Source organism: Catharus ustulatus, chromosome 8 (genome assembly GCF_009819885.2).
Source record: "Catharus ustulatus isolate bCatUst1 chromosome 8, bCatUst1.pri.v2, whole genome shotgun sequence".
Classification (NCBI taxonomy): domain Eukaryota; kingdom Metazoa; phylum Chordata; class Aves; order Passeriformes; family Turdidae; genus Catharus; species Catharus ustulatus.
Genome location: NC_046228.1, coordinates 12772515 through 12785334, shown reverse-complemented (window position 1 = coordinate 12785334; position 12820 = coordinate 12772515). Strand labels below are relative to the sequence as shown.

At 54.1% G+C, this 12820-nt stretch overlaps 1 protein-coding gene across 1 annotated transcript in view; it reads left to right on the top strand.

Moving 5' to 3' along the window:
* TRIM8 (tripartite motif containing 8) overlaps positions 1 to 11678 on the top strand; it is a 29912-nt gene extending 18234 nt beyond the window's left edge. The window contains exons 3-7 of the mRNA XM_033066586.1: positions 7187 to 7282; positions 8088 to 8321; positions 8691 to 8722; positions 9280 to 9395; positions 10125 to 11678. Coding sequence (XP_032922477.1) covers positions 7187 to 7282; positions 8088 to 8321; positions 8691 to 8722; positions 9280 to 9395; positions 10125 to 10732 — 1086 coding nt within the window. The 3' untranslated portion in view covers positions 10733 to 11678. The remainder of the gene's footprint in view (positions 1 to 7186; positions 7283 to 8087; positions 8322 to 8690; positions 8723 to 9279; positions 9396 to 10124) is intronic.
* The last annotated feature ends 1142 nt before the right edge of the window (positions 11679 to 12820 follow it).

Here is a 12820-nt window from a genome sequence, read left to right as displayed (position 1 = left end):
TAGAATGGGCTGCCCAGGGAGGTTGTGGAGTCACCATCCCTGGAAGTGTTCAGTAAATGACTGGACATGGCCATTAGTGCTAATGGTTTGTTGACAAGGTGGTGTTCAGTTATAGGTTGAACTCAAAGATCTTGGAGGTGTTTTCCAATCTTAATGATTTTATGATTCTTTGATTCTATCACTAAGGCTCATCTTTGTCCTGTGGAGCCAGCAGCATCAGTCATGACTCGCCTGGCTGCATGCTCAGCATGCAAACTAGCTTCTTGTCCTGGTATTCGTCTTCCTGGTGCATTTCCAGCTCCTTTTTTCCTCTTCTGCACATGTTGTGAATGAGTCTTGAGCCCCAGGTCTGGCAGAGGCAGTTTGCCCTGCTTTCACTGCCTCTTGTGCTGGGCATGGAGGAAGCCTCTATTTTGAGGAGTGCATCAGCCATACTGGACACCCAGTATGAGGAAGGCTCCTTCCTCCAGGAGTTGCCGAGCTGCTGGTAGAGAGGTGATGTGTCTCCAGCCACTGGCCTCATCTTTCTGCTCCTTAATCTCCCTTATCCTGCTTTTCCTCTCAAAGCAAATCTTCATCCATACTCCAAGGACACTGACAACAGTGGCAGCTGGGCAATGGCTTGGAATCCAAAAACTGTAGGTAGAGCCCCAGCCTCTTTCCCCCATTTATGTGAGAGGCACACCATGAAGTAACCCCTGTGGCTGTGACAAGCAGGGAGATGCACAGAGGCCCGGGAAGGTGAATTAGCATCCTCAATATTCTCCTGAAGGTTGCTTCCTGACACAGATTAAGTCACCATTTCCTGACCTCCAGAAATCCTGCTGCTGGCCCCATGCAACACAATGCCTTGTATTTTCTCCTTATTACTGAGTTCTTCCTTTTTGCTGGGAAAGAGCTGTCCCAGGCTTCAGGCACCTGTGGTGATCCAGGATCTGCTCTGGTACAGAGACATGCAGAGGAGCATGGTCTGCCATAAGCACTGTCCTGGGATGCTCCAGGAGCCAGGTCCAACCTGGTTCTGCTAAGCAGTCATGAGTCATGGCTCCATGGCAGCATCCAGCTGCTACGTGCCAGTTGTGCTGCAGGAATGCCCTGTGCTGGGGTAGGCACAGGAGGTGGGACATGGGGCTGTGCCTGTGGGGTAACTAGGGGAAATGGGGCATGGGTCTAAGCCTGATGGTTTCTTCTCCAGGGAAGGCTCAGAGGCCAGGCAGCATCTCACAGGGTGATGTGGACAAGCAGGAGGCATCTTCACCCACTCCAGCATGGGAACAGGATGGAGAGCTGCTCTTGCAAGAGGCATTGTACATCCTGTTCCCCCAAACTGGCGCTTATTATTTGGCCTTCAACCCTTTTCTACAAAACACCAGCTCTTCTGGTGATCGGGGTCCCTCAGGGCTGGGAAGGAGGTCTCTTTGGTGCCTGCTCACTGCATGGCTGCTGCTTCCATCCCTTCCTTGCAAGGGCAGCTATTAATATCTCGGGCTGTTCCTCCCCTCTTCCTTCCCTTGTTGAGGATAAACCAGCCTGATCTCTGCACAGGGAGCACCGTGAGAAAAACCAAAGCCTGGAGCATTGTGTGTGCTCCGGGCTGGCCAGGAGTGGCAAGAGCTTGTGCTCTGGCTGGAGACCTTCCCTTCTGCCTGGTGCTTACTGTAAATGTGTGCAAGATGAAACCCCAACCAGAAAGCATTTCCTTCCTGCCCCTTTAAGTGGATCAGCCTCCTGTGAGTGTTGTGAGGGCTGTGGGGATTTTGTGAAGGAGCTGCTTTTGCTTGGGTCTGGTCACCAGGAGGCCACCAGCAGGGTGGGAGGGATGCTCCAGGGGGTTTGGGCTGTGGCAGTGTGCAGTGCATATCTCATTATTTGAGATCCTGTTTTTGGGGGCACTAGATTGCTGTGCCCCAGATGTGCACAGTCAAAGTTCTGATGTGTTAGCAGGTGGGGTGACACTTTCAGGAGGGATGAAAATAGCTCATTGCGTAGGTTTTTCTCAGAAAATGGTCCAGCTGACAGTGGAGTGGGGCTGGGGAGGGGGAAGCCTGTGTGTGGGAGGCCTGGGGAGGCAAAAGGTTGCATTCGCCTCCTTGGTCCAGGGCTTTTGGTGCATTAAAATTCAGTCACTGTGACTTCAGACCCGTCTCCAGCAACGTGCTGGGACGTGTGTCTCAATGGGGGCTCTTGATCCCGGTCCCTGGGCTGAGCTGCAGGTGTCTGGAGCCATTCCCACAACAGGCATCTGCCCTTTGTGGCTTCCTCGCTCCGGTTCCACCTTCCTCCTCCTCCTCACCCTTCCTGCCCCTCATGCTCCAAGCTGCTCCCTCCGTTCTGGCTTTCCGGTGACTGCAAACAATGTCCTTATTCACTCAGTGGCTGGGATTTGGCGGCGAGGGGAAGGCCTGGGAGCAGAGGAGGAGGAAGAGAGGCAGAGAAGTGAGTGTGCCTGTCCTGGGCCAGCTGTCCAGCTGTGGTTAAAGGTGCTCTGTGGGGCACTCTGGCTCTCTGCTTCCCCAGTTTCCTACGGGAATGAGGGCTGTTGCACTCCTGTGGTTTGTCCACCTGCCCTGCTGTAATACCCTCCAAACCCACAGACAGTTTTAGCTGAATTTATTGGGAATTAGCATCCTGCAAGCATCCCACAGGTCAGTGTGTGGGCACTCAGTTGCTCTTGCAAGGTGAATGGCCCCGAAGGATGAACAGTGCTTATTAGACATCAGAAAAGCTGCACAGGCTCCATTTGCCCTATGAACACAGTAAGGCTTTTCACTGCTCCAGCTCTTGTTTAAAACCACAGCAGCTCAGCAGGTCATGGGGCACTGCTCTGCCTCTGGTGAAGCTGCCAGGCTCCTTCCTGATCCTGCTGGGAGTTGGGCAGGGGCTGGTGAGCACTCGAGCCCCCAGGGAAGGGGTGCCAGAGGCTCTCCCCTGCCAGCTCTCCCTGGGAGGCACACAAGGGCCCTGACCAGCCTCAGAGAACACAAAACCTTGGGGCACGTCATGGGATTTTGCTTCCCCAGTGCTGGCCCAGGGCAATGGGCTTCTGGGGGCTGCAAAGGGAGGATGAGGAGAGTGCTGGGCCTCAGGCAGGGCAGGGCCATAATCCACTGTTAGTGTGGGCTCAGCAGTGACCACAGGCTTAGCTCTGCCCTTTGGGAGAGGACAGCCTAAGACAAGTCAGGGCAGATGTCTTGCCCACAGATTGCCCCCTGCCTGGGAAGTCTTGGGTAGGTGTGAGCTCCTTCCTACACCCCAGTGCCCCCATTTACAGTGGGGGTTTTCCCAGCTGGTTGAGCTGGACGTGTGTGTGTAACACATCTGAGGCTTGTGGTGCTGCAACCATGCAGTAGCCCTGGGATGAGAGGCATGAATGCCCCGTTATCATCAGAGCTGTTAAACTCTTTATTATTACCTTCCTGTCTTGTGGCTGCAGGCATTCAATGTTGCAGAAGTTCTCTGTTGGGACTGCCCTGTCCCCCAGCAGACATATTCTCATGCCCTGCCTGGCAGCGTGGATGTGTCCCATGCTGGGGCAGCCACTGGGAGCTTGGGTCAGCACATAGTCTGAGCAGGAGGTGCAGTAAGGTGTAGGCAGGGTGAGTGTGGTTTCCCTGGTGGTGATTTCCTCCCAGCAAGTGCTGTGGGTGGCGATGGTCGACAAGCCTTCCCCCAGCACAATCCCATGGGGACCAGCTGTGTGCATCCTCTATGCAACAAGACCTTGCAGTGCTTGCTTTGCTTCCTGCAGAGATGTCCCTCCAGGTAGTGCTTCACTCCCAGTGCATGACCTTGGTACCCCAAACCCATTTGACCTGCCACAATGGCTGCTCAGGAATCACCCTCCCCTGTCTGCACAGGAGGAGTGCATCCTCACTCCTGAAGGGAAGTGAACAATAATGTCCCCTCCTTTGTCCTTCCACCTTTGATGGTCCAGCTCCCTTGCAGGGTTGATGCCCCTGGCATGTCTGTGAGCTCCCTGTATGGGCTCAGCCCTTTTGTACCCGCACTTGGCTTTTTCCCATGAGGAGGGGTGAGATTATGTTCATCTCCGCTGGTGTCCATGAACTATCCCTGTCTCACTGGGGCCTACAGGGTCATGATGGACCAGCCTCTTACCCCAACCACTGATTAATTTATTAATTAATGAGGTGAATTCACTCTCTGTTGGTGTTGGAATAAGAATCATTTTTAGCATGCATTTCGCAAACTGGCGACGTGTCTCGGAACAGACAAACTGGGGTCAGAGTTGCTCACAGCCTGGGAAGGGTGCCTGTATGGAGGGAGCCTCGGCTCTCCCAGCATCAAGGTCATGCATGAAATATGAGAAATTACCCCGAGAAATTCTGATCCTGGAGGAGGAGGAGTTCATGACTTCAGAAATGCCAGATTTGGGAGGGGATGGAAGGGGAAGGGATATATTTTCCTTTTCAAAATACCTAAGGAATTCAGCCTGGGCTGCATAGACAGTGAGATTTTGCCCCTCGGTGCCAGAAGGGGTAGTTCATACCCTTGTGTCTTGTTAAGGTTTTGTTGCCATGGGTGAAAAGCCCTCCCATTCCACTGCAATCCCAGGCACGTATAGTTTTTAAATCACCCTAAAATCAAGAGAGTGGCTCAAATATGAGGTTTAAAGAAAGCACTGCATGTCCTTTATTCTCTCTGATTTCTATGGCTTTAGGTTGGATTTTGGTCACTTTTTCCAGCTGCGAGAGGATATTAAATTAACTTATATGTATAAAAAGTTATTTTTACAAATGCTTATATGTATATTTGTGATTTCACATAATTGCATGATTCCTGGAGTGGAGCAGCCTGAGGTTTGTTACAAAACACAAAGGTTGGCAGCTCTGCCACGGCAGCTGCAGGGCGATGGTACGTGCGTGTCCGGGGCTGTTCGGTCTCTCCCTCGAGGGTCCCTCGCACCAGTGGGGCTGGCAGGGTGGCCTCTGCCCACCTGGCATCTGCCAGTGATAGGAAACCCTGCTTTCCCTGCAAGAGCATCCTTGCAGCTCAAGGGGAAGGGCAGTGGATGCCTCGGGTATGTCAGATACCTGATGGGTGCAACAGAGTGGGATGGGGATTTGACCTCTGCACCCAGCGAGCTGTCAGCCTTGGATCCTGTCCTGTGTTTTTTACCCACTCCTGTCCCAGCTGGCAGACAGGGAAGTCAGGCAGAGGATTGGGCTGCTCCTGGGGGCCCGACTAGACTTGGCCATCCTCCTGGTGGGCTGGTGCGGGATGGGTCTGGCTGTGTGGAGATGCGGAATCTGTGGCAGGGAGGGAGGTGGAGGGAAGGGCTCGGTGCAAAGCTTGCTGTGTTCTTTGGCTGCCCAGCATGGGGCGTGAGCAGCTCAGCCTGCACTGCACGACCTGCCCAATTCCCACATTCAACTGGCCTCCTGCAAACCGCGATGTTGGAAAGGCATCTTTCTCTGGAGCCCAGGAGCAGGCTTGTTCCTGCAACTTCTCAGTCCGCCTACATGGGGCTGTTGTCGACCTGCTCCACAGTTCTGCCTGTACTGGTACTTGACCCAAAACCCTGTCTGAGCCCCTAGAGAAGCCCCCAGCAGTTCTACACTTAGGCCTAGCTGCTGGCACAGGACCTAGGACACAGTTCCTGCCTGCATCCTTGGTTCTCCAAGGTTCAAGCAGGTGGTGTTGCACTTGCTCTCCAGAGCTCAGTTCCCATTGTGTTAAACCTGGGGGTGGACTGCAGCCTCCTGATGCTGCAGCAGTACAAATAACAACCATTTTACAATGAAAAAAAGGAGATTTTTAATATATGCCTCAAACCTTTCTCCATGTGGATTCTTCCAGTGATGCCCTTGGATGCTGCAGGTCCCCGTGTTTCTTTTCTGTACACACTTGCTGCAAACGTCCCCCCATGGGCTGGGGGTCTGCATTGCTGTGACTGCCCCTTGGCCCTGTTTCAGTGGATGTGCTGTCTGTGTGTCTGTCTGCATGTGCCTGGGTGGGTGCACATGCGTGGGCCCCAGGCATGCATGCGAAGTGTGTCTGTGAGTGGGAAGCTGGGTTTTTTTAGCTCCTTGTTATTATTAGTGGTAAGAGCCCAGTAAGGCTGGAGGAGCCCGAGACCTTAAGAAAAACAACAGGAGGGAGGAGGCTTCGCATTCCTGCTCCTGAATTGAGTCGGAGGTGACAGCCTTTCCCTGCAATGCAATTAATCCCGGCAGCGCCTCTGCCACCCTCCCCCTCCCGCCTCGTCCAGGAATTAATTACTTGATTATAAATTCCCGAGTGGCGGTTTATAATAGCAATAATCCCCTCGAAATTCGTTCTTGCTGCCGGTTTCTTTCCATCTCGTCCCCATCATTGAGTCTCTAACGCCACATCTCTGTGCCGTGCGAAGCCCTTCTCACCCCGCTGGCGTCCTAGCTTTTCCCCTCAGTAAACATGAAGGGTGAATATTTGGAGTTGATTTTGAAGGGTGTTGTGGGAAGCCCTACTCCTGCTCACAGGGATGGAGCCCTTCTCTCATAGGCAGTAGGTTTCTCCTGGCTGGGAAGCATGCAGGAGCGAGGTGCTTGCGCTGATAGCTGGGGATAAGGTTTTGTCCCAGTTATTCAGTGGATGGCCCAGGCCCAGCCCCAAGGAGTGGGGCTGGGGGCTGGCAGTGTGGTGGGGGGAGGCTCTGTTCCTTCTTACTCTGTCCCTCCAGATTACGCTGACGCTGGCTCTGGGGCTTGTCAGGGAGGCAGGGAAGGGAGAAAGGATTTGGCGTGGCATACGGGAGCACGAGGGAGGTGGTGATGTCTCGCAGGAGCCTGCTGGCGATGGGTGATGGGCCTCAAAATGGTGCTGCCTTAGTGAGGGATGAGCCTCTCTGTGTGCCCCCCACAGTCCCCAGGGCTTGGCCCTGACCCAATCCCACTGACCGGGCTGCAGAAAGTTACCTGAAGGGTAGAGTTACCCCCATCTAGGGGACCCAACCCAGGCGATAACACAGCCCAGCACATGCAGCCCCTCTGCCATTTCTGCCATGGAAATAACCAGGTTCCAGCTCCACAAGCTATGCAGGGGCTTTCAGCCTGGCAGTGGCATCCTGCTGGGAGAAAGCACCATCCCTCCTGAACCATGTGGGCAGAGGCAGTGTGGGCAGCACTGATGTTCACTGGCACACGTGGCCGCTGGGCTCTGACGATGCTGCTTTTCCCTATCTCTGCAGAAAATGCTGATGAAGCAGCAGGACCGCCTGGAGGAGCGGGAGCAGGACATCGAGGAGCAACTCTACAAGCTGGAATCAGACAAGCGGCTGGTCGAGGTAACCAGTGCTTCACCCTGCCACAGCCAGTCCCAGGGACTGTCACCCTATGGCGTAATTGGGACAAGCTCCTGGGACACAGGGGCTAGGTGGGCAGGGAGGAAAGCAGACATGCAGGGGAGGAGTAGCTGGACAGATTTCCTGCCTCCATTTCAGTGTTGTCAGTCATCATTTTGGGAGACAAAATGTATTTGGAGCTTCTCTGCAGCATCATGGGTCGTGGGTTGACTTGGGAGGTGAGGAACAAGGCTGACCTTAAGTATCAGATGGCCCATCCTGTCATCAGCTCAGCAGAGCCTTTCTCAGGAAGGGAGTGCTTGTTGTCCTTAAAGCCCTTTGGCCTCCTAGAGCATGAAGGGAAAGGCTCTGGAATATGAAATGTCTCCAGCCTGAGGTGGGGCTGGGCATGAGGATGAAGATGGGAAGAGTATGCAGATGGGGATGGGTGGAATTTTTCAGAGGAGCACGCTTCTCTTGGTAGTCTAGCAGGTTGTTCCTTGGCTTTGGGTCTCTGGAGCTGATCCCCACACAGACCCCAGGAAGTACGTCCAGGAATCTGCTGAACCAATCAAACCAGTCCCTGTTGGGTCTCTGGCACGCAGGAGTCCCTTGTGACAGTTGACAGCAGGGTTTGAGCTGTCTGGGTGTTGCAGGAGAGCAGAGCTGCTTTCAGGTTGCATTCTTGGGGCTCCACTGCAGCTTCGGATCAGCAGAGTGCAGCTTTCAGGTTGCATTCTCCACTGCTGAGAAAGGACCCAGGTGTCCTGGGACATCATAGAAGAGATCGTACTGCTCCTCCCCCCAGGAGAAGGTGAGCCAGCTGAAGGACGAGGTGCGCCTGCAGTACGAGAAGATGCACCAGATCTTGGATGAGGACCTGCGGAAGACCATGGAGATCCTGGACAAGGCCCAGGCCAAGTTCTGCAATGAGAACGCAGCGCAGGTTCTGCACCTCAATGAGCGCATGCAGGAGGCCAAGAAGCTCCTCAGCTCTGTCCAGGTCATGTTCGACAAAACTGAGGACATCAACTTCATGAAGGTAAGACAAGCTGCCCTTGGCAGGGAGAGATGGGGACTGTGGAGAGGTTTGGTTGTGTGGGAAGAAGTGGGTAGGTGAGGGGTGTGGTGGGGAGTGGGATGGGGACATTAGAGGGCTGGCTGATACCTCCAGAGTGCTCAGCAGTGGAAGAAGTCAAGGAGAAGTGGGGCAGGCTCAGTGCTGGCCTCAAATGAGCAGGTGCCACAGCTGGAGATGGGGCTGGAGAAGCCCATGCAGGGGAAAGAGAGCTCAGTGCCCATGGTCAGACTGTCCCCTCCTGGGGGACCATGGAAGCTGACAATGAAAGGGGGCATGGCTGCCATGGGAGGGATTTGCCTTACTGACCAGAGCTTCTCCTTCCACTTCTAGAACACCAAGTCTGTGAAAATCTTAATGGACAGGTAAGTACAGTGGGACAGACGTGTTTGGGGGAAAGGGTGTGTTCATGTCCCAGGGGTGGCAGCAGCACAATATCCAGGGGAAGTCCAGGGCCAGGGATGCACAGGGTTTGGGAGAGGCATGTGTCGTGCTCAGCTTCCCTCTCTGGGAGGATGAAAAAATCCTCTCATGCAGTCATTGAATCAGGTCCACCCCATGGACTTGGGGAAACTCAGTGTTGTGCTTGTGGAAGAGCAGAGGATGGGACCAGCCAGGTTAGAGTACAGGGCTCTGTCCATCTCCATTGGGCAGAGACAGGGCAGGGGGTTAGAGCCAGCACTAGTGGAGCAGAGGTGAGCTGGGATGGCCATGCAGTGGGGACATGGACTGTAGGTGTGCCTGGCAGGGGACATTCAAGCAAAACTAGACAGGGAAGGTCCTGCCTACCAGAGACAGCCAGCTCACTTCTGTCCTCTATCCTAGGGAGGGGGTTTGGCTCCAGGAGGGTGTTGGGTGAGAAGCTGTCCCTCTTCTGAGTCTACCTTGAAACTCATGCTACTCTGCCTGCCATCCCCAACAGGACTCAGAACTGTACAGGTGGCAGTCTGCCCCCACCCAAAATCGGCCACCTCAACTCCAAACTCTTCCTGAACGAGATTGCCAAGAAGGAGAAGCAGCTGAGGAAGTTGCTGGAAGGTGGGTAAAATCTGAGGGGTGCAGGGGTATGGACCTCACTACCTCCTGTATCCATAGGTGGCTGTCCTGCAGATCTCAGTAGAAAACGGTGGGGAGAGCTCTTTGGGACAGGGGCCCCTTGGAGCCCCTCTGCAGTCAGCAGGGGTGTGGAGAGTCAGTCAAAGCCAGTTCTTCTCCCCAGCCAGACTCTCCCCAGGGCATTTTCCTTGTCTTGTGAAATGGCTGTGTTCTGGGGTTACACAAAACCCTGAAATACAGAGCTTTTGGGGGATTTGCCATTGCCAGGAAAAGTCAGTGGAAAGATGAGGGTCAGCATGTGATCAGGGACAGCCAGGGGCTGGCGTGGTCCCACAGCCCCCAGCCAATACCTGGGAACAGACCACGTCCTGTGGAGGCCTCCCACTCCCCTCCTGGGGGATTCATGTTTATCCCCCAGGCTGTCCCACTCTGCTCCTGTTAGGGACTGTGTTCATGAGCTGTTTGCAGAGCAGTGCCCAGGGCTGCTCCAAGCCTACTGGCAAGGGCCCAGAACTGAATCTGCAAGTCCACCTGCACAGGGCTGTGTGTGTGGTTTGCCACTGGTGGGGCGGGCTGGGGGATCCTCTGCACACGTGGGGCTGGAACGTGGCTCTTGGCGCTCCACTGCAGCTTTGGATCAGCAACCGGAGCACCCTGGAGCCGTGCCATGCTGCGCTTAATACAATCCCCTTCTCCTGTCCCCCTCCACAGGTCCTCTGAGCACCCCCGTCCCTTTCCTGCAGAGTATCCCCATGTACCCCTGCACCGTCAGCAGCTCCGGCGCGGAGAAGCGCAAGCACTCCACCGCCTTTCCCGAGGGCAGCTTCCTCGAGCCATCGTCCGGGACTGTGGCGAGCCAGTACATGAGCCAGGGCGCTTCGGCTGGCGAGGGGCAGTCCGCACAAGCCATGGTGCCTTGTAGCTCCACGCAGCACATAGTTGGACTTCCTAGCGGCCCGCAGCCGGTGCACTCGGGCTCTGTCTTCAACCCATCTCACTACCCCAACACCACGTCATCTCAGCAGTCCGTGCTCTCCCAGTACGGCGGGCGCAAAATCCTTGTCTGCTCCGTGGATAACTGTTACTGTTCCTCGGTGTCCAACCACAGCGGGCACCAGCCCTACCCGCGCTCGGGGCACTTCCCCTGGACAGTGTCATCGCAGGAGTACTCCCACCCGCTGCCGCCCGCCCCCGCCGTCCCCCAGTCGCTCCCGGGACTTGCCGTGAGGGAATGGATTGACGCATCCCAGCAGCACGGGCGGCAGGATTTCTATAGGGTCTACGGCCAGCCATCGGCCAAACACTACGTCACCAGTTAACCGTCACACTCTCCGGAGAGTCCTGCTCAATGACGTGTTCAGAGAGAAAAGTCTGGTTTGGTTTGGCTTTTCTTTGGTTTTTTCCCCCCTTCAAAATCAAACCCAATTTTTTCCCTGCCTCACGCCCCTCCAGGATTTTGGGGAGGGTTGTTCTATCATATCTCTTTTTTTTTTTTTAAATCCTTTAAAGATGAAATAATAATTTTTTTCATTTTAATGCCTTTTTTTAATTTAATTTTGGAAGTCCTTCCTGCCCCTCGCTGGGTAAACACGAGGGAGAAATTACCGAGAAGAAATTGATGGGGATTTCAGTCGGACATCTGGGTCTGTGCGTTGTGCTCTTCCTCACTCTCTCTGCCTTTCGAAAACTTCAGAAGGGACAATGGCACCTTCTCTCTTTCTTTTTCTCCGAGTTCATTTTTTCTGGTTTGGTTCAGTTTTTCCCCTTTCCCAACCCCTTTCTTTCCCTTTTTAAAAAGAAAAAAAAAGAAAAAATCTATCATTGATTCAGTATGAAATGATACTTGTAGATTTTGGGTTTGTTACTTTTTTTTTTTTCAAAGGCTGATTTTTTTTTTTTTGTGTTACAAGGCCACTTCTCATGCATATTGGCATTTTTTTCCTTCTTTCAGAGATTTGTAAATACACAATGGCAGGAAATTTAATGCACAAAAAAAAAAGGGAAAAGAAACTTTACAAAAAACCACAAATAAATAAATAAAAAAAATCTGTTCTAGTTTTCAGGAGGGGAAGCGTGACCGAAACGCAGTCCCCTCCTGCATATCGCTGATGCAACTTCCTGTAACAAGCACTTTGTATAAAAAAAAGTGGACTTCCTGCTATAAGGCACAGGTATTTATTCTGTAACCGATTTTAGACACACACACACACACACACACACACACACACGCAAAATATTCAAATAAATGTGATCACTTAGTGCAAATGCCTTGCTCTGCTGCAGCTCTTCCCCCGGGAACGCCAGCTCCGGCGGGAGGCTCCAACCTGCTTTGGGAAGGAAACGCTCCCCAGTCCCGCAGGGGCGCGGGCCATGACGGGGGTTTCCAGAAGGGCTGTTCGGGAGGAGCAGCTCAGCAATGGGGTGGCAGTGGGGTCCCACCAGCGTTTGTCCCATGTCCCAGCCCCGTGGGAAGGTGTGCTGGAGATGTTGCTCTCCACCAGCTCGCTCCCAGGCAGCAAGGATGTGAGTCAGGCACGGAGCCGGCCAGGCCGCATCCTGCCCATGAGCTCCAGAACAATCCCCATTGTGGGATGGGGACTGGGTCGGGGACAGCAGCTTTCCTGCCTCTGCCAGCATCCACCATTCCAGCCATGTTGCTGCCCTGGCACCCAGCCCTTGAGCCTTCATCCCCACCTAAAGCCCCACTGCCTCCTGGTGCTTTGTGGGTGCTGGCAGCACCCCGAGCTGGTTTGGGGACCCTCTGTGCTCAGCCAAGGCTGGGAAGGGAGAGGAGGAACCCTTTGTCCAGGATGTGCAGTGGGGCTGTGGGCTGGCCTGGCTGGGGCTGTGCAATCTTCATCTGGGGTAAATGAGGCTGATTTCATAAAGCAGAGCAGTGTCCTAGAGGCAGGAGGGGTTTTCCATTCTCTCTTTGGGTTCAGCTTGCTTTATTTTTTTCTTGTTTGCAAAACACCCCTGGTTTAGTTCCGGTTTGGATTCCCCCTGTGCTAATTTAGTGGGAACTGGGAAGGGGAGAAAGTCTCAGTGAGCTGAAACAGGGGAACAGTGGGTTCGAGGGAGGGGAACTCTCTCGCTAACTCCCCCCATTCCATTCCAACAGAGGTGGCAGCACAACCTTGGGCAACTTCCCAGGCAGTGTTGAGGTGGGGAGCCAGCACCTCCTGCCCGTGTGTTCTTTTTCACACAGGCCGCAGAGCCTGGCAGCTCAGCCCTGCTGTCCTGCTGGGTTCTTCCCAACCCTGTCCTGCTCGGGCTCTTCAGGAAATCCCCAGTCCATTGGGATATTTCGGTGTTTGCTTCTCAGTCAAAAGCAAAGCACTCCAGGGTGGCAGGAGGGAGCAGGATGCTCTGAACCTCCATAGGGATCCCGTGATGTCTCCCTTCCA